The sequence below is a fragment of the Anguilla rostrata genome, chromosome 1, assembly GCF_018555375.3.
Source record: "Anguilla rostrata isolate EN2019 chromosome 1, ASM1855537v3, whole genome shotgun sequence".
NCBI lineage: Eukaryota > Metazoa > Chordata > Actinopteri > Anguilliformes > Anguillidae > Anguilla > Anguilla rostrata.
This window is the reverse complement of record NC_057933.1, coordinates 772,018-791,860: the sequence shown is the minus strand read 5'-3', so window position 1 is coordinate 791,860 and position 19,843 is coordinate 772,018. Positions and strand designations below refer to the sequence as shown.

Sequence of the window (19,843 nt, the reverse complement as noted above, 5' to 3'; positions counted from 1 at the left end):
GAAAGATCACAGTTTTCTTTTTTAATTTCTGCTCTTTTGACTGTGCATCTCCCAGTTGTTTTTTTATTATTCCCGATTGTCACCTTATCTCACTGAGCAAAGTGTCACACTGGTTTAAAAAGTTGCCTTCAGGTGTGTAGTAGTGCCTGTGTGTGAAATCTGCTTGAATTGACAGGGTTCTCATAGAGCAGGTGTGTAATCTGGTCCTGTGTTTTCAGGGTTCTCGTAGAGCAGGTGTGTAATGTGGTCATGTTTTCAGGGTTCCGATAGAGCAGGTGTGTAATGTGGTCATGTTTTCAGGGTTCTCGTAGAGCAGGTGTGTAATCTGGTCGTGTTTTCAGGGTTCTCGTAGAGCAGGTGTGAGAGGGGCGCTCTGCGAGGCTGAGCTCGTTTCAGGAGGGCTGAGCGCGGCGGCGGCGGCTCTGTGCTGTCAGATCGGCTCAGATCTGAGCGTGTGTCCCCGGCTCTCTCCACCGCAGCCCCTCTGGGTCCCTGTTTCCCCTGCTCTACACGCTCCGTCGGCGCGCTGCTGTAAAGATGAGAGCTGGCAGATGCTTGGGAGAGCCGTCGCTTTTCATCTGGGCAAATCCCATCAAAAGAATCAACCACCTGAGGCCACCTGCTCTTGCATCGTCCATAGCACCTCTCCCTTTCATTTTAGGATGGACAGGGATATCACCTTTGTGATGTTAGTCTTTGAAACAATAAATGTTCAGTATGGAACAATCCAGTCTCGTAATCTTTTGGGTCATAAGCCCCTTGGATACCCTCCCCACCCCCAGCCTGTTTCCTCAGAGTCTGTGCTGTAAACATTGTGGGAAATGTCAGGATTTCACTCTTGGACTCGGGAAGCAATGGGAAACGTGGCCCTCCATGCGCAGAGTGTGTCGCGGGCCAAGCGAGGCGCATGTTTGGTCAGTCACAGTTCTGAGGGGGAGGAGTCGGAGGAGTGTGGGGGCGGGGCTGAGGGTTCGAGCCCCTCCTCCCGCTCAGAACTCGGTGGTGGAGATCTGCGTGATCTCGGACTGCAGGTCCTGCTGGACCCTCCGGGGCCGCGAGCCCTGGGGGACCCGATCCATGTCTAGTCATACCGGCTTCTTCCCCGCGTCCGCCGGGGCGCAGACGGAAACGGGCTCCCGCATGGTGGTCCGCGCCCGGGAGAAGCTGTTCTGGTCCATACGAGAGCGGAACGGCAGGCAGAAGTCCCGGAAGCACCTACAGAAGAACAACAAAATATTACAACAGAGGAACAACAAAAGAACAAAAGAACCCAAGAACATATAATGACAACAGTCCATCCAGACTATGAGGGCTTGTTGTTTGCTTACAGACGAGAGTACCCAGCACTGTCCAAGCCTCTGTGACATGCCTTGGAAAGCTGTACCTGGCTACAAACACAACCTGGTATTCTACCTGTGTCTCCTTGCCCTGCTGATAGAACTCAACCTGAAGAAATGTTTGTAATCCCTTTTACAAATTCAAATTCTCAATGGTCCCCATCCCTTCCCATAGTCTATTTATGCTGTGAGGTTGAGTAGAAGACGCACCTCTTGAAGTTCTCGTCCAGGAAGGCGTAGAGGACGGGGTTGAGGCTGCTGTTGGTGTACCCCAGGGCGATGCACAGGTGCCAGCTGGCCAGGACAAAGGGGTTCTTCTGGTCGATGTCCACCAGGGTCTTGACGATGATGAAGATGTGGATGGGCGTCCAGCAGATGATGAAGGCGGCCACCACCACCAGCACCATGCGCGTGATGCGGCGCAGGTTCCTGTCCTTCTCCTTGGAGCCGGAGAGCAGCCGCACGTTCTTCAGCCTCAGGATCATCAGCCCATAGCAGATGGTGATGACCAGCACCGGCACCACGAACGCAAAGATGAACACACAGATCTTGGTCACCATGTCCCAGTACCAGTCTGGGTCGGGAAACTTCAGCGTGCAGATGGTTTTACCTGCAAAGAATAATTATTATAATAATACTAAAGCACTTGTCATTCAGTGTGTTTTAAGCACTTTCCAGTAATAAGATATTGTGGAATTATTTTTGTTGTTATTTTCATGGGGGACTGAAGGTAAATATTGTTTGTGCAGATCTGATGTTCTTGTGGTGCAGAAAGAACCCAAGCAAGCCCTGGACTGGTCCTGTCTGGAAGGAACTCACTAAAGAGACCAGTGCTCCCATCACATCATTAACCCTTTGTGCAACAGCATAATTCCTGAAGACTGCAGACAAGTGTGAAGGAAACACCAATTTTAAGCGATATTCAGTCCTGGATTTGTCTTTGTTTGGTTTGTAGCTTATTTCAGGAAATATCCTTCAGATGGACCTGTAGGTTTGAGACCCCGTGTGTGTGTGGGGGAGTGGGGAGGGGGGGAGCAGCCTCAGCCCTTACCCTTGTCGTTGACCCTGGTGATGGCCATGACCATGATGGGCACGCCGATGGCGGAGGACAGGATCCAGATGCACACGTTGATGAGCTTGGCCTTGACGGGCGTGCGGAAGTCGAGCGCGCGCACCGGGTGGCACACGGCGATGTAGCGGTCTACGCTCATCATGGTGAGCGTGAAGATGCTGGTGAACATGTTGTAGTAGTCGATGGCGATCACCACCTTGCAGATGAGTTCTCCGAACGGCCAGGTTTTCATCAGGTACTTGGCACTCTGGAACGGCAAGGTGCTGGTGGCCAGCGCGTCGGCCAGCGCCAGGTTGAAGATGTAGATGTTGGTGGCGGTCTTCATCTTGGTGTACCTGTTCGGAGGGAACAAACATTCAGTGTGAAACAAACCCAGAAAGGAGAGATATAGGGCATTCTTGGGGTTAAAACGCCAGTATGATGTCATACTATTGTATCAGTAGGCTTTTCCATTAAAAATACTATGGTATTTTTACTATAATTAAAGTAGCTGAAAATGGGACAATGATGAGAGGAGTTTTTGCAGTTGTTTGCTGAACCTCAAAGTCTGGCCAGAATCTACAGGATTAATGATGAAGAAAAACAATGAACTTTTTTCATTTTTCCCCTAAATTGTCTTCTGGGAAACACTCAGGATTATATTAAGACATCACGGTACATGACAAACTCAATGAGATTGATTTCAGAAATGAGATTGTCCCGGAGGGATTGTTCCATCAGACCCAGCATGAAATTAATTTTGTATCCAAAATGGCTGCCATTAATCAAAAAGCAGAGCGACGTTTCTGTGTGGCACATCTTTCATTTCATTCCCTAACTTTCAGGAATAAATATATAACTCATGGAATTTCAGCGTAAATACTCCTGGGAAATTGGTAATTGACACATCTTCCTCAGTAAAAGTAGGTTTATTTCCAGTCATGGTTAGGGCGGGTCTGTCTGTGCTTGTGCTCGTCCTGCTGGTGTGTAACCTCTGGGGATGGTCAAACTCTCTCCTAGGATCTTTAATTTGGGTTTTAGCAAGACTAGAACATTTCCTCTCTCTCTTCACGAGCTCACTCCTTTGAGTGCTAATGTAACAGGACCCAGACAGATTCCGAAATTGTACTTCCATCATTCCTCTTAAAAAAATTTAAAAAAAAAGAATTTTCTTTGAGCAGTTTAATAAACTTCCCAGTTAACCTTGCTTTCACTGTCAGAACTGAGACATTACAGATGGTAATTTGCATTCTCTGGTGTGGTGTTGGGTACAAAACAGCTCATTCTGTGGTGTGGTGTTAGGTACAGAACAGCTCATTCTGTGGTGCGGTGTTAGGTACAGAACAGCTCATTCTGTGGTGCGGTGTTAGGTACAGAACAGCTCATTCTGTGGTGCAGTGTTAGGTACAGAACAGCTCATTCAGTACAGAACAGCTCATCATACATTGAAGAATTCTATGGTTTTCACAAGGCTGCCACACACACATGCACTCATCCGGATTATTCCAAAGATATACACCTTCAAGGATTGTGATTCATTCTAAGAATAACCCAACCACCCCCCCCCCCCCCCGACCCAGTTGTGCCCCAACCAATCGGGAATCTTTCCTGAATATGCTGCTGGACTTCCACATTATCGCAGTGGCTAACTCCAAACCGACAGCCCATAATGGCTGGTAATGGAGGCCAGTCCCCTTGCTGTCAGGGTCAATTAAGCCTTCCAGCTCTCACAGTCCTCCCACGCAGTGCTGTCTCTGTTGCAGACCTCACAGCCAATCAGATGCCAGCCCTGCTCAGACATCAGACACCACTTCATTCTGATCTGTGCATACATTGTCCTCATAAAACCACGCAGTCGACCACATCAAAGCGTTTGTGGGCAGCCGTTGTCACATCAATGGGGCCCCAGCGCTCACGCCAACTAGAGTTTTGAACCCGTTTTGACGTAGTCCGTGTTTTTGAGCAATGCTGGCACACTAGAATTGCGTAGCTAGGCAACACTAACGACTATTGGCACACTGTAGCACTCTAGCTGGGCAACGTACTTTCTAACTATCCGAATGAAGATGTGGATGCATCTTAGTCCGGCACTACTGAGCGAATCAATTTGTCGTCAAAAAAAAAAGTAAAATCAGGAGTGTGAGTGCTGGGCTGAAACCAACCTGCACTCACACCGGCCCTTTCCGGACAGGACTGGAGGACCCTGCACAGAGGGCACCTTTCCCAGGGGTCTTTTCTGCTTCTTCTGTAAGAGGATTCAGTCAATCTCAAGAGCTCCTCCCTCTCTGCACTAACCAGACTCCTCCCCGTCCTCTCATGCCGCAATCAGACTCCCTCCTCCATGCCACAATCACAGACTCTTTCCCCTCTCTCTGCCCTTCACGACTCCTCCTCTCTCTGCTAATAAAGACTCCTCCTCTCTCATGCGCTAATCACAGACTCATCCCCCTCCTCTCATGCCACTAATCACAGACTCATCCCCTCCCTCATGCCACTAATCACAGACTCATCCCCCCTCTCATGCCACTAATCACAGACTCCTCCCCCTCCTCTCATGCCACTAATCACAGACTCCTCCCCCTCCTCTCATGCCGCTAATCACAGACTCCTCCCCCTCCTCTCATGCAACTAATCACAGACTCCTCTCCCTCCACTCATGCCACTAATCACAGACTCCTCCCCCTCCTCTCATGCCACTAATCACAGACTCCTCCCCCTCCTCTCATGCCACTAATCACAGACTCCTCCCCCTCCTCTCATACTGCTGGTCAGTCTCCACCCTCTCCAGTATCTGATGACATTAATTTGCTTTTCAGGCTGTGTTTGTGTCTTAGAAGGGATTTATCAAACCCATTTCTTTCAAAAGAAAGAGTATTTACAGTTTTCTGTTTTATTGTGCTGCTCCAGGTTTATTTAGGAGTCAGACACCAACTTTCTAATTATTGTAATGATGTAGTTTTAGTGCCTTAGTCTTCAGTCAAGACCTTAGTGAGTACAATCTGGAGTCTTGGTGCTGTGTGCGCTGTATGTAACCTTGTACAGCTTTTGTTTGCTCTGGTTGTCTCTCGGATTTCTGTCGAATTCACATTTGTGTGGCCGACCGTTCAGTATCATTCTTGTACATTTATGCTTTCAACTAAGTCTAGAGAATTCTCTCTCAGGCAGATTCACTGCATAGAGCTGTGCCAGCTTTATAAAGACCTGCGAATGAAAAGCAGTGATTCACAGAGCACTCGCACAAAAACACAAACCAGGGTGAACCAAGCTCTGACTCAACAAGCTGCAGAGATCCAGGCGAAATGTGGCGCGGTTGACTCTGTCTGCCCTGCAGCATATCCCCTGGGGGGATGGGTCAGTCTGCCTGCAGCAGGGCTCCTGGGGCGATGGGTCAGTCTGCCTGCAGCATGGCCCCTGGGGCGATGGGTCAGTCTGCCTGCAGCATGGCCCCTGGGGGGGAAGGGCCAGTCTGCTGCTCTGCCTCCAACTGTATTGACTGCAGTTGTGTAGAGAACGTAGGAGTCAATAATGCCTCAGGCAGTCAATAAGGCCTCGGGCAGGGTGTTAAACGGCTGAACCACAGCCCAGCAGTCTCTGGGGTTGCAGACCCTTCCGCGTGTCACATGGTTTCAGGAACCAGGAAGAATTCAGGCTGTCCTGCTGCTCCGCAGCTCTGCATGGGCGGTGTCCTGAGAGCGAAAGCTCCTCAGCTGCAGCTAACGGACACCCCTGTGTGCAGGTCTGCCCCTTCTGCAGCTTAACCCAACATGGGTGGGGTTCTCCTGCACACAACTTTAACCCAACATGGGTGGGGTTCTCCTGCACACAACTTTAACCCAACATGGGTGGAGTTCTCCTGCACACAACTTTAACCCAACATGGGTAGAGTTCTCCTGCACACAACTTTAACCCAACATGGGTGGGGTTCTCCTGCACACAACTTTAACCCAACATGGGTAGAGTTCTCCTGCACACAACTTTAACCCTACATGGGTGGGGTTCTCCTGCACACAACTTTAACCCAACATGGGTGGGGTTCTCCTGCACACAACTTTAACCCAACATGGGTGGGGTTCTCCTGCACACAACTTTAACCCAACATGGGTGGGGTTCTCCTGCACACAACTTTAACCCAACATGGGTAGAGTTCTCCTGCCAACTAGTGCAACCCAACAGGTGAAGAATCCTGCTGTAGACCAGTTTAACCCAACAGGGGCAGAGTTCTCCTGCAGACCAGTTTAACCCAACAGGTGCAGAATCCTGCTGTAGACCAGTTTAACCCAACAGGGGCAGAGTTCTCCTGCAGACCAGTTTAACCCAACAGGGGCAGAGTTCTCCTGTAGACCAGTTTAACCCAACAGGGGCAGCATTCTCCTGCAGGTTACCGTTCTGCCAAGGAATATCTGCTCTGCATCAAGTGGGCGAGTTTCCCTTCTTTCCTGTTCTGCACTTTGACATCCTGAGAGGTGTGAGGTGCTGTAGCTGCTGCTCGCTGGTCGTGGCGACGTTCGTATTAGACCGGGAGGAATGCCATGTTCTCTGCTCCCTGTCACACATGCTGAGGATGAGCGTTTGCTTTACACCAGCAGCTCACTGTGACTGGCAGCCTGCTGCTCTTCTGTCTAAAACTCCTGTCACATGATGTCAAAGCCTGAACCTCCTCTGTGCTGGTCTGAGCTGAACCTGCTCTGTGCTGCTCTGAGAACTGCGCTCCATTGCTCATAATTGGGTTATTGATTGATTGACTGTTTGATGGATGAAACACACTCCCTGGTGTGTGTGAGTGTGTGTGCTGGGGGTGTGTGAGTGTGCTGGGGATGTGGGTGGGACTGCTGGAAGGTTTCAGTGGCCGGAGAATGTGTAAATGAAGCTTCCTTTTTGGTTACAGAATGCATTTGTTTGTGTGCATGTGTGCTCCTGTCTGTGTGTGTTTGTGCACGTGTGCACGTCTGTTTGTGTGTATGTGTGTGCACGCGTGTCCTTGTGCACATGCATGTGTGTCTGTGTGTCTCTTCTCTTGTCTGATTGATTTTGCAGTTCCCGCTCAGTAGAGCCTGTCCCTCAGGCGCTAATGCAACATTTGTTCTTGTATTGACTCGAGGTGCACGCAAAAGTCGTATCGACAGCCTGGTAATCAGACCTGCCCAAACGCTCAGTCACAGGACACTATGATCAGACCTGCCCAAACGCTCAGTCACAGGACACTGTGTGATCAGACCTGCCCAAACGCTCAGTCACAGGCCCTGTGATCAGACCTGCCCAAACGCTCAGTCACAGGACACTATGATCAGACCTATCCAAACGCTCAGTCACAGGACACTATGATCAGACCTATCCAAACGCTTCGTCACAGGACACTATGATCAGACCTATCCAAACGCTCCGTCACAGGACACTATGATCAGACCTATCCAAACGCTCCGTCACAGGACACTATGATCAGACCTGCCCAAACTCTCAGTCACAGGCCTGTGTGATCAGACCTGCCCAAACGCTCAGTCACAGGACACTATGATCAGACCTATCCAAACGCTCCGTCACAGGACACTATGATCAGACCTGCCCAAACTCTCAGTCACAGGACACTGTGTGATCAGACCTGCCCAAACGCTCAGTCACAGGCCCTGTGATCACACCTGCCCAAACGCTCAGTCACAGGCCCTGTGATCACACCTGCCCAAACGCTCAGTCACAGGCCCTGTGATCAGACCTGCCCAAACGCTCAGTCACAGGACACTGTGTGATCAGACCTGCCCAAACGCTCAGTCACAGGCCTCTGTGATCAGACCTGCCCAAATTCTCACTGTGCCCAATCACAGGTCTCTGTGAGATCTCAGGAGAGAGAGGAGTGGATGTGCCATATGTGGAAAATGGGCACTGCTCACCCCCCCCCCCTCCATTTTACCTTTGAGGGTGGGAAGGTCCACTGATTGGCTACAGGGTGGCAGTGAGAAATCGACTCCATCCTTCAGACCCAAATCGCAAAGTACCTAAATACCATCTTTAGTGTGGGCCAAGATTGTCTGACCAAACTGAATCCTGTAATATTCCCCGTAATATATTTAATATATCAATACTTTTTAAAATTCCAACCCCTCTTCACATTGTCTTTTTGTGCGACAATTTAAAATTTAATTTTGGTCTTCACATTGCAAAATTAGTCCTCTTAAGTAGTTTTATTATGTGTATGGTTTTATTGCATTATTCTAAACGACTGTCAGCCTGTGTTTTGAATGCATTTCACCAGTAAAGCTTATTTATTTTCCATTACATTTTAATGGTCTAGCTGTCTTCACTCCCACCTGAGCGTTGTTCATACTGTAGTTTTACTCATGTCCAGTAGATGGCAGAACTACATCTTATTTATTTGGTTTATTTATTTCTATGTAACTGCATTCTATGAAAAATGTTTTATTTTCACAGAAATAGAATATGCATATAATGAAATGGTAATGTATGAAATTATAAATGAAACTATAATGAAACAATAACATATGAAATTATAAATCAATTTCCTGTTATAAAGCCTGGTAGCTAAAGTGATGTTTCTTGGTCCACAAATCTTTCAAATTGTTTGAAAGCCAATTACGTAAATGTCAGAGTCCAATGAAACATCCAGTATGTAAGCAATATCTATTAAAGATTATTTATACACACATATTTCACGTCACAATCACAAGCAACATTTCCATTACCATGAATTAATGAGACTAAAATATATATCCCAATTTTGTGCAACGCTAACGTCACATGAAAACGGGCACTGTGCACAAAACAGGAAAGGCCGAAGAATTTTATTGAGGGTAATACACACAGTATTGAACCCATTTGATATACTAACACACATCTCCTAGCATCAGAGCATTTTAATCAATCAATCAATCAATCAATTTTATTTGTATAGCGCTTTTAACAAAGGAACTTTATCACAAAGCAGCTTTACAGAGAACCGGCCCCCAAATAGTAAGCCTAGGGCAACGGTGGCAAGGAAAAACTCCCTGACTGATAGCAGGAAGAAACCTTGAGCAGAACCGGACTCAGAGGGGGAACCCATCTGCCGCGGGCAGGCACCAGTTTGTTATGGAAAATCAACAGTAAATCTCCAGAGGCATGAATGTCCTCCAGAAATATGCCGGTAGATTCAGGTAAACACACATGACAGGCTGTTCACTCCTCACCGGTGGGAAATGAAGTTCCTCCACACACAGCGTTTTCCCTGGCCTCAGTAACGGGCTGACCAGGGGCTCGGACGTGGCGATACGGTCCACAGTGACCGGGACGTCTTATTCAGACATATTTCTGTCTGCCTGATGTCTTTATTAATACTACGGCCTTTATGCCAGCCTGTTTTCTCTGTCAAGGAATTCTTTCCTGACCGTATTACACTGAAGGGGAATGTTCATTTCATGCTCTGTTTAATGAACAATAAATGATATTTACTCTGGAAATCATTACTGATTTTTCCTAAATAAACATTCCATGGTTTTATACTGTATCTTGCTTCGTTCTTGTATTGGACCATTCTCAGGCTTTCTTAGCCACTGGCTGCTTTGCTAAAGGAATAAGCGAGAGTGCAGACCCTGTGGAATGGCTTTTGCTCTGCTCCTTTTGTTCAGTCGGTGCTGTTTGATTTGCTGATTTTTCCCCCACGCAGAATGTGGGGGATTAACGAAAGCAATCTCTCTCTTCGGAACAGAGAGCGCTGTTTGCAGTTTGCTTCCTCAGAAGCGTGCTTCTGCACGCTGGGGACCGCGAAGGACAGGAACCTGTGGGAATCTGGGAGATCCCCGGGGAGGTGAAAATGAATGCGGTTTTATCCATGTCAGTCACTGGTGGCCAATTATGAACAGCCATGTTGCCCCTGCTTGCATGTGTGTGTGCGTGTGTGACTGTGTGTGTGCGTGTGAGCATGTGTGTGTGTGTGAGTACGTGTGTGTGTGCATGCGTGTGTGTGTGTGTGAGTACGTGTGTGTGTGCGCCAGAATGCGTGCGTGTGACTGTCCGTGCGTCCGAGCATGTGTGCACATGTGCGTTCATCCATCAATGTGACCATGTATATGTGTGTGCATGCATGCATTTGAGCGTGTGAGTGCACCTGTGTACACGTGTGTGTGCCTGTGCATGTGTGCACGCATACATTGTGAGCATGTGTGTGCGTGTGAGTACGTGTGTGTGTGTGAGTACGTGTGTGCGTGTGTGCCTGTATTTGTGCATATGAGCAAGCAAGGCTCCAAGGCCATGTGCCCCTGTGCACTGTGGGTCAGTAAATCACCCCCCCCACCCCAGGACTAATCCTGCAGCTTGAAGCTCATTGAAGCTTAACTGAAGCAGGGAGGTAATGGGAGGATGTGTTTGGCTTGTGGTGACAGGACCAGAGGTCACATGACCCCCGTACTATGGGCATGAGTCAGGTGACCAGCTCAGTACTGCCTGCTCAGTTTACACACATCTGAGGAGTCGCATCCCTGCTCTTTCTGCGAATCTCACATCCGAGCTGTCTCACATCCGAGCCCCTTCAGCACACACACGCTCAGTCTGTCCCGCTCTGGGTTTTCTGAACGCCAGGAGCCGTGTGCTCAGAGAAACTTAAAGTGGGGGGGCGGTCTGAAGGGTATCCATCAGTGTGAGTCCTCTCTGTGCCCCCCCCCCCCCGTCTCTGCATGCAGACGCTTTGTGCCTCAGGTGGACTGGCTCTTTCATGTGTACCCCATTACGGGGGCTGAGACGGTTTGCTTTGTTGGTTGTTGCTGAAGTGCACTCTTTGGTCTCGTACGTCTTGCCCCCCCCCCGACCCCCCCCCCCCCATACGCTCTCAGCCCAGCGGAGAGGTATTTCAAACAGGCTCTGAGTGCCCCCCCCCCGCCCGCCATTCCAGCTCCTGTATGGCCATTGTTCTAGAAAATTATGGAAATTGCTTTATTTCTTTTACACAAGACAAGAACACAAGCTTTGAGGTAAATTTTAGGTTGCTATGGAGATGACTTGGAGGAGAAGGGCACAGCGCCCCCTCCCCACCCCCGTGTCACCGTGCCAGTTGGGCTCTGAATGCACACATCCTGGACACACCCAGTTCCTACTACACCTGGCTCTACCTGCCCATCATTACACCTGGCTATGCCTGGTTACATTTACACCCGACTATGCTTTATTCCTGTGATATACCATAACGGTCATTATTCAGTACTCCAGTCAGTTCTTGCATTCATTATGTACTGCTTTATAGTTAAATTATGCGACACACTTTAATTAAGTGCAATTTACTGGTTTGGTTCATTGGACATAATGCATGTAAATGCTGATATTCCTGTAGTTTTCCCTCCTGGCTGACTATCTTCCTGCACCTGAGGCCCAGGTCTGCTCTCTGCTCACAGGACAGCCACTCAGCCCGTGCCACACATTTGGATGTCCCCTATTCCATAATAACTTGCTTGGCTTTCACTATATTTAATGACTAAAATGATCAAAATGACATCAACACTAATGTTGTAGTATCTTTTGTTCTGGGAAGATCACAGACGAGCCGTCGAAAGAGAGCCGGTGTCTTCCAGCGAGCGTTTGATGGAAAGAGTTCCTCTCAGGGATGGAAAGAGTTCCTTTCAGGGAGCGTCGGGATGAGTCAGGCTCATTAGAGGCGTTTTACCACATGAAGGCCATTGTTAGCGTTCGCTAACGAACGAGCCGCCCGCCGGCGCGGATCGCGGGAGGGAGCCGCCGGCCGCCCACGCGCGGGACGTCCCGCCAAACACAGCTCATCCGGCTTTTTGTCGAAACTCGTTTTTCCTCAGACTTTGTGGATTTTGAAACGACCACTTGAACCATTTCTTCTCAAGCAAATTAGCAACAATGAGATGAGATGAGGGTGTGGGCGTTACGCGGGGTGGTGTGGTGCTTTGCGGGTCCGTCTAATGGCTGCTTGGATCTGCTGCACTTCTGCGGCACTTAATTGGATAACTGCGAAACTGCGCTGTGGTCTGCCTCACTGATAATGAGAAAGAGAGATGTTTCCCAGATGAGGTTGTTGGAATTTGAGGATAATTACTTTAATGACTTTTTACATTTATACCTTGAATGAGGGAGGGGGAGGAGGGTGAAACTAATAGGCCTCATCTAAACTGTATGAATGCCTCTCCGTAGCTGACTATAGCTATATTCATAGTTATATTTGTTTTTTAGTTTTATATCTGCATTCCACAGACCAAGTTGTAGTTCTTCATGATAAACCTGAGGAGGAGAATCAGATCTCCCAGGTAAGGGCTGTCTGTGCCACACCTGAAACTCGCTCCGCACCTGAAACTTGCTCCACATCTGAAACTCTCTCAGCACCTGAAACTCACTCCACACCTGAAACTCACTCAGCACCTGAAGGGTTCTGCTGTCCCCACACATAAAATTCTCTTCAGAACATCGTTACAGACCCCCCCCCCCCACCCAGTACACCATCACTTTATTGTTGCGAGTTCAGTTGAAATGAAATGCTTCAAATGGTTTTTCTCAAATGGCCTGTTTGTTGTGGTGCCATGTATGGATGAATGACAATGGAAAGTTGGGTTTGAGATTCTGCCAAGTCAAAAGCCAAGAAAAATGTAATACAATTATTTTCCCTTCCATAAGCAAACTAATGTGTAAAAATGTGCCTTTGCTTTGTGTAAATGAGTCACGATGAGAATCAAAAGGACAATTGGGACTGTACCTCACAGATTAGTGCCTGATTAACACTAATGGGAAAGGCCGGTGTGAATGCTTAATTTCCCATGATCCCAGTGGTGTGCCCTGCCAGAGCACAGCCCATACGATGCTTATTTCAGCCAGCCAATCGCTCCTCTGCTTTATCCGCACGCCCAACATGAGACGCGTGATTCATAACGAGGTTAAAATGAGCATTGTGTATTACTGCCTCAGCGGACAGGCCATCGCTCTTCCTGTTCTCTAACTAAAACAGATCCCGCGGCTGTTTCATGTTCAGCCAAACCGCGGTAATCCCGCTGAGTACAGGACCTCACTCGTCGCCCTGTTTTTCAGAGGGGAGCTACGAGGCCTGCGCCTTCTTTGGGGAAATCTGGGGCTCTGTCTCAGGACACATTTCCTCACGTCGGGCCTTGTATGGCTGCAGTGCAGCTTCTGCAGTAATTCAAACCAAACGTAGCGCAGTCGCGCTGCCGCGGTCGTTACTGACGACTGCGCTGCCGCGGTCGCTACTGATGACTGCGCTGCCGCGGTCGTTACTGATGACTGCGCTGCGCGGTGACTGAGACTGCGCTGCGGTCGTTACTGATGACTGCGCTGCCGCGGTCGTTACTGATGACTGCGCTGCCGCGTGTTACTGATGACTGCGCTGCCGCGGTCGTTACTGATGACTGCGCTGCCGCGGTCGTTACTGATGACTGCGCTGCCGCGGTCGTTACTGATGACTGCGCTGCCGCGGTCGTTACTGATGACTGCGCTGCCGCGGTCGTTACTGATGACTGCGCTGCCTCTCTGCTGTTTCTGCGGCACACCCAGTCCCTCATTATGAGCGCGCGTCCAATCAGGCGTGAGCACCTGCCTGTGTGAAACTGAGCGCTCGCGACGCGCCGAGGCCTCTGTGGTTACCGCTGGGCTTCCCGCCGTGGCGATCGCGAGCCGCTCGCGCGTGGACGCGAGAGAGTACGCCTTTGGCGACATGGCGCTAATCTCGCCACAGGTGCTACACGAGGACAGGAAGTCATGAATTACGCGCCGTAAATCCACCCATGTTCACGGTGGAAAGGCACTGGCGTGCTCCCCTGTGCGATTCTGTGCCCCTGTGCCCCTGCGCCCCTGTGTGATTCTGTGCCCCTGTGCCCCTGTGTGATTCTGTGCCCCTGTGTGATTCTCTGTCCCCCTGTGTGATTCCCTGTGCCCCTGTGTGATTCTCTGTGCCCCTATGCCCCTGTGCCCCTGTGTGATTCTCTGTGCCCTTATGGCCCTGTGCCCCTCTGTGATTCCCTGTGCCCCTGTGTGATTCTCTGTTCCCCTGTGCCGGCGTGTGATTCTGTGCTCAGCGGCTGGCAGTAACGCACAGGCAGGGGTTTGGCTCTGTGCGCGCGCGGTATTCCCGGGAGAATGCAGTAATGAACACAGCCGGAGATGCGCTGAAGGGGAGGGGGGGAGGGGCGGGGGGGCGGGGGGGGCTGGGGGCGTTAGAGTGGGAGAGCGTTAGGGATCCTGTCCCGAGCAGCAGGCCGGTTGTTGAAGTGCGTGGAGAGTCGGACCACACCACACCAAACCGCACCGCACCCCACCACACCGCGCCGTGCCGCACCACACACCAACTGTCACCGGCTGCTGAGCCATCAGTGCTCTGGCGGGAAGAGTCCTAATCACCGCCCCCCCCCCACCCCCCCCGCGCTCTCCGGCACGGTGTCCCCGCTCCCAGGTCCCCAGCGTGTGCGCCAACATCGCCGTGGCGACTCGTGGCCGGCCGATGCACCCCTCCCCCCTCCCTGTTCGTCACTGAGGCGCTCGGCCGCTTACACAAAAACCGCCGTAGGACCACAGCGCATGCAAGCGCCCCGCCCCCCCCCGGGAAGCTCTACGCGCGGGTGTCCTGCTTCCGCGCGGGTCTCAGCATAAATGGGTTTCTTTATTGCCTACTGTGGATATGCTGGAGGTTGACAATCCAGTAATGTGTGCACTATGACGCCTACATTCTGTTTCGTAGCAATACATTTTTTCCTCGTATTGGACAGGGTGTGAAAGAACCGTTTCAGTGTCTTGTTAGCCCTGGACATCAGAGGACAACGATTAACGGTGAAAAATAACAAAACTGGCAGTTTCCGCAATAAGTGACCCTGGAGCGCGCGATGACCATCTTTGGAGCTCACGGGTCCTTTTATGAAACTGAATGATGGCAGTTAGAACCCCCATGAGGTTTTTTTTTTTTTTCTTTGGACGCCCACGGCTAACGCCCACACGTGCGCAGACGGTTGTGTCCCGTTAAAGAGACGGGCCCGGTGACGTAAACGGGGCATCGTGCCATGGATATTGTGGATTTACAGGTTAATAACGCCAAATAAAAAGCAATAATGAAATATTTCTTCAACATTTAAACCGCCAAGTTACCATAATAAATAAAATCAGAAAGTGTGCAGTGTATTTTGGCTCACGCATCGAACGGTATAAAGGGTAGATGTATCAGTTGGAAGTTACATTTCTGAGAAACTGCATATTTACAATAAAAAAGTATATGCATATTTTATAGATGAGAATCTTGTGAACCAGTTATTGGTAATAACAAGCTGCACGCGCGCCAGGTTGTCAGCTGCTACAAATACGCCTACAGCGCAGAATACGACGCCAACTGTGAATAAAAGGACAACCATATGATCCGGTTCATAGTTGCGCGTTTGTTCGTGTAAAAAGGTGAAAATGTTCTTATTTGCTGCAGAGCGTCAAAAACCAAATACACTTTTGTCGAGCATTACAACCTTTTCCGTGACATGAGTTTATTATTTTTTTGTCACGATACCGTCGCCCTTCTTTCGGTCTGCTTCAGCTGGTGATAAAAATGTGTAAAGTAAAGTTAGATTATTTACGTTTGATTGTGCGTGTACTCTAGATGCACAGCATTCTTAGTTATACTCAGTCCTAGTTGCTGAAGTAGTTTTTTTTTTTGAGCGAGATTTATTTTCATCTGGACAAAGTCATTCTCAATAAGCGTATGTTAAACGTGGTAATATCAATTTTTTTGGAAATAAAATTTTTTTTTAAGCCTTACTCGGCAAACTCCGGTATTTGTCAAACTGTAGATTTGCAATTATGCATAATGACTTTGTGTTTTTGGATGTTCATCTTGATTTATTAAACGTATTAACTAATTATTAAATAAATATGACATAGGTATGCATGGTTTGGGAATTTGAAAAGTCCCCTAGTGGTGGATGTTTAAAGGCGTATTTTTGTAAATAAATTCTCAGACGCAGATCTCCTTACACAAATGGCTAAATGCCGATGCTCTTTTTAGAATCCTGGCTACTTTCAAAGAAAACGCCAAACAGTGATCTCTCGAGAGAAGCTCGCGACTAAAATGGAAGAAAATACGCAGAAGCCTATTCTCTTTGGTGAAAAGTTAGTGGTACCTTAATGATGTCCCAATTATGTAGAACACTTACTACTGCAAAGATGTTAGGTGTTAAATCAACTCTTACAGAGTGCATATGGTGCCGTATGTACTCTGTTAGATTTGAATCAACGCTGGACATTTTGCTGTGCACCAGAGTCGTTACGCACAACCTGTTTCCAAATCGGTTGAATGCAATTACTTAACCGTGGCACTGATGTATTCGCAGTTCATACAAGAATTGTATTTTACAGAAGGAATCATGACATTTTAAACTGCACCTTACCTCACCACTCCGTACATTACGAGAATGTTTCCGAGAAGTCCCACCACACAGATGACCGAGTAGAGGGCCGTTATGGATATAGCGATTATTATGCCCGTCGCGCTCTTCACCGGAGCCTGCTCCGTGTTGCTTCTGTTCGGAAAGAAGCCCATCGGGTCCTCCTGGAAGCTGACATTGAAGGGGATCACGGAATACAGGTCGGCGAAATCGACGCCGGACACAGTGGTCAGCTCCATTGCTCCTGCTCGCACCCTTGCTCGCTCCTTTTCAGCGCCGAAAACCTGTCACTGGAAAACGGTCACTGGCGATGTTCTGCGCTCGCGGGCTGCGAACTTGACTGGAGAGTCGAACCTGTCTAGAGTGCGAGAGGAAATAAATGAGGGGGTGTGGTGATAGAGCTCATCTAATTGTCATAGTCGAAACAACGATTTCGGCGTCCACAGTAACAATGTCCATATGCAGAAGGAATTAAGTACACAGACCGTGCAGGATTCGCCTCGTCACGCGATGAGGTATGTGGTTCAGAATCCCGAGCTCGGGACTGAGGATGAAGTAGGCGACTGCCTTCGCGAGAGGGCTATGGTACAAGGACTACGCAGAAAGTTCGCTTGCTGTTCCAGCGTGCACGCTGTGCCGCTCCTGGTCTGGTTTCTTATAAAAACCTGTCAGCTCTATCTACGTCAAAGCCGCGCTGTTGGCTGAAAATCAAAAATATTAATTTGGTGGCACAAAAATTAATTACTTCCACGGCTTGTCCCTACAATAAAGAATACCTTGCGTCCACTTGATATTGATTTAGCTTCCAGGAATACAAGGCAAGCCCATGTCAGACCCGTGTCGGCAGAAACAAGACAATCTCCGCTAGACAAGTAACTGTTTGAATCAGGTCTGTTCGTAAATCCGGTGATTTAATGTGCTGCGCACATATCCATTGGGCTACATTTTAATTGTGTACGAAGTCAGCAGCGATGATTAAATCAGCGATACCAACGACTCTTAATCTTACACACAGTTTGAATTTGTAGCGTGAGAAACGCAAGACGACTACCGCTATTTCAGTACAGGGACTGTTCTTTCGTAACGGAAAGTTCCAACTGCTTAAAATGTATACTGTTTGTAAGGTGGACATGGGGTTTGGACATCGTCTCGCACCATTCTGGCGTCTTTTCCAGCGAGATTCGGGTGAGAGGCGCCTAAACCGCGAGGAGGGGCTGGCTGCCTGCTGTGCTGTATTCATACCTGTGATTAGTGTGGGCCGACACCGATCCATTTATGACCGCAGTTTTAGTGCAGTTAGACAACAGAACAACGGGACTGTTGAGCAGGGGGCGGTTACATTGCTTTGTTAGAAAATTTCTCGCCCGCGCTCTAGCCTCTTACCTTCTGACACTGTACACGAGACAATAAAAACATGACGCGTGCGTCATTGGACTCGTTAGCTTCTGGATTTTTTTTTGTTGCTTTCACTGTACGAGAAAACGGTTGACACTGATAGTACGTGTTCAGAGTTTGTAAGCGCGGGTGTGGAGGAAAGTCGATGTTTTGTGCGAGAAATACATCTTTCACCAAATTCCTCTTTCAGACGCATTTAAACGACTATCTTGAAATTGTTTTGAAAGAATTCGGCTGAGCAGAACCTTTCCCTTGACTCGCCGAGTACTTATGGTGACACGCTTGCACTTCTAAAATGCATAAGGACCGTTGCTATGGAAACTGAGAACGTCCTGCTGTATCCATAGCGCACATTTACCTGCTCATAAAAACTAAGGAAATTATTCGCTGTCACTTTTTTCTGATGGCAATATTATCAGTTGTTGGAAATGTATGTATACATTAATGGGGAAACTTAAATAATGTTAGGACCTTACTTTAAAGGCTGATTACACACAGGCAGTATTTTGACAGATAAAAAATAAATGATAAATGAATAATCCCAAATCAGAAGGATTAATTCATTTGTAAGGGTTTTCAATGTAAATCTGGCTGTTCCGGTGAACGCATTGCGAAATAAACCCCAGTAAACGGAGGAGTTTTGTTTGGGAACGGTCAGGGTTGTTTGTGCGAGCCTGCAGCATTTTTCTGCTGAAATTTTTCGTGTTCGTGGACTTTGCGCTACTTTGATGCAGCGGCTGGATAAACTCGGACTGTGCCGGATAGATCTGGGCCAGCTGGCCTTCCTCTCATCCGCGTGCGGTTCGGAGAAGCAGAAATGAAGTTCCCTCACTAGCGTCCTGCTTTTTTACAGCTGCTGATACCATCCTTTATTTTCACCCAGGAGAAGGGTTAGGGTTAGGGTTCCTTTTAAATGCGGTTAACTGTTTCAGCCTGTGCGCTGATGCATAGAGAGGGTGGGGGTTGGGTGGAGGTTAGGGTTAGCCTGTGCGCTAATGCTTGGAGAGGGTGGGGGTTGGGTGGAGGTTGGGTTAGCCTGTGCGCTGATCTAGCGAGGTGGGGGTTGGGTGGAGGTTAGGGTTAGTCTGTGCGCTGATCCATAGCGAGCGTGAGGGTTGGGTGGAGGTTAGGGTTAGCCTGTGCGTGATGCATGAAGAGGGTGGGGGTTGGGTGGAGGTTAGGGTTAGCCTGTGCCGTGATCCATAGCAGCTGAGGGTTGGGTGGAGGTTAGGGTTAGTCTGTGCGCTGATCCATAGCGAGCGTGAGGGTTGGGTGGAGGTTAGGGTTAGCCTGTGCGCTGATGCTTGGAGAGGGTGGGGGTTGGGTGGAGGTTAGGGTTAGCCTGTGCGCTGATCCATAGCGAGCGTGAGGGTTGGGTGGAGGTTAGGGTTAGCCTGTGCGCTGATCCATAGCGAGCGTGAGGGTTGGGTGGAGGTTAGGGTTAGCCTGTGCTATGATCCATGAAGAGGGTGGGGGTTGGGTGGAGCTTGCAAAATCACGGACATCTACTTATGAACCCCGTTTGTATTATCCCTGCCTGCCTGCCACAGTTCCCAGAGTGCATGTAGTAGTCCTGTGTCCTGCACAGAGTTCTCCATCACGGCTGTCACCTGGGACTGTAAATACAAACTAAATCTACCCCCTCCCCCCTCCCCCCCCCCCCCCCCTTCTCTGTAGGGTGTGTTTTTCACTCTCAGCTTGTC

The 19,843-nt window shown here is 49.0% G+C and overlaps 1 protein-coding gene and 1 long non-coding RNA gene across 5 annotated transcripts in view; one reads left to right on the top strand and one right to left on the bottom strand.

The window, feature by feature from the left end:
* LOC135256520 (uncharacterized) overlaps window positions 1-19,843 on the top strand; it is a 51,860-nt gene that overhangs the window by 8,281 nt on the left and 23,736 nt on the right. The gene's annotated exons all lie outside the window — the stretch shown is intronic.
* Window positions 173-18,197, bottom strand: oprd1b (opioid receptor, delta 1b). Of its 2 annotated transcripts, XM_064338151.1 has the most exons (5): window positions 17,231-18,197; window positions 16,749-17,103; window positions 2,389-2,744; window positions 1,548-1,947; window positions 173-1,215 (listed from the first exon to the last, which is right to left on the bottom strand). In XM_064338151.1, exons 2-5 carry the CDS (start codon window positions 16,982-16,984, stop codon window positions 1,086-1,088), a joined length of 1,122 nt encoding a protein of 373 aa, XP_064194221.1. In that variant the 5' UTR covers window positions 16,985-17,103; window positions 17,231-18,197; the 3' UTR covers window positions 173-1,085. The 2 variants fall into 2 exon arrangements, with proteins under 2 accessions (XP_064194221.1, XP_064194126.1); XM_064338056.1 differs by having other exon boundaries at window positions 16,749-18,197.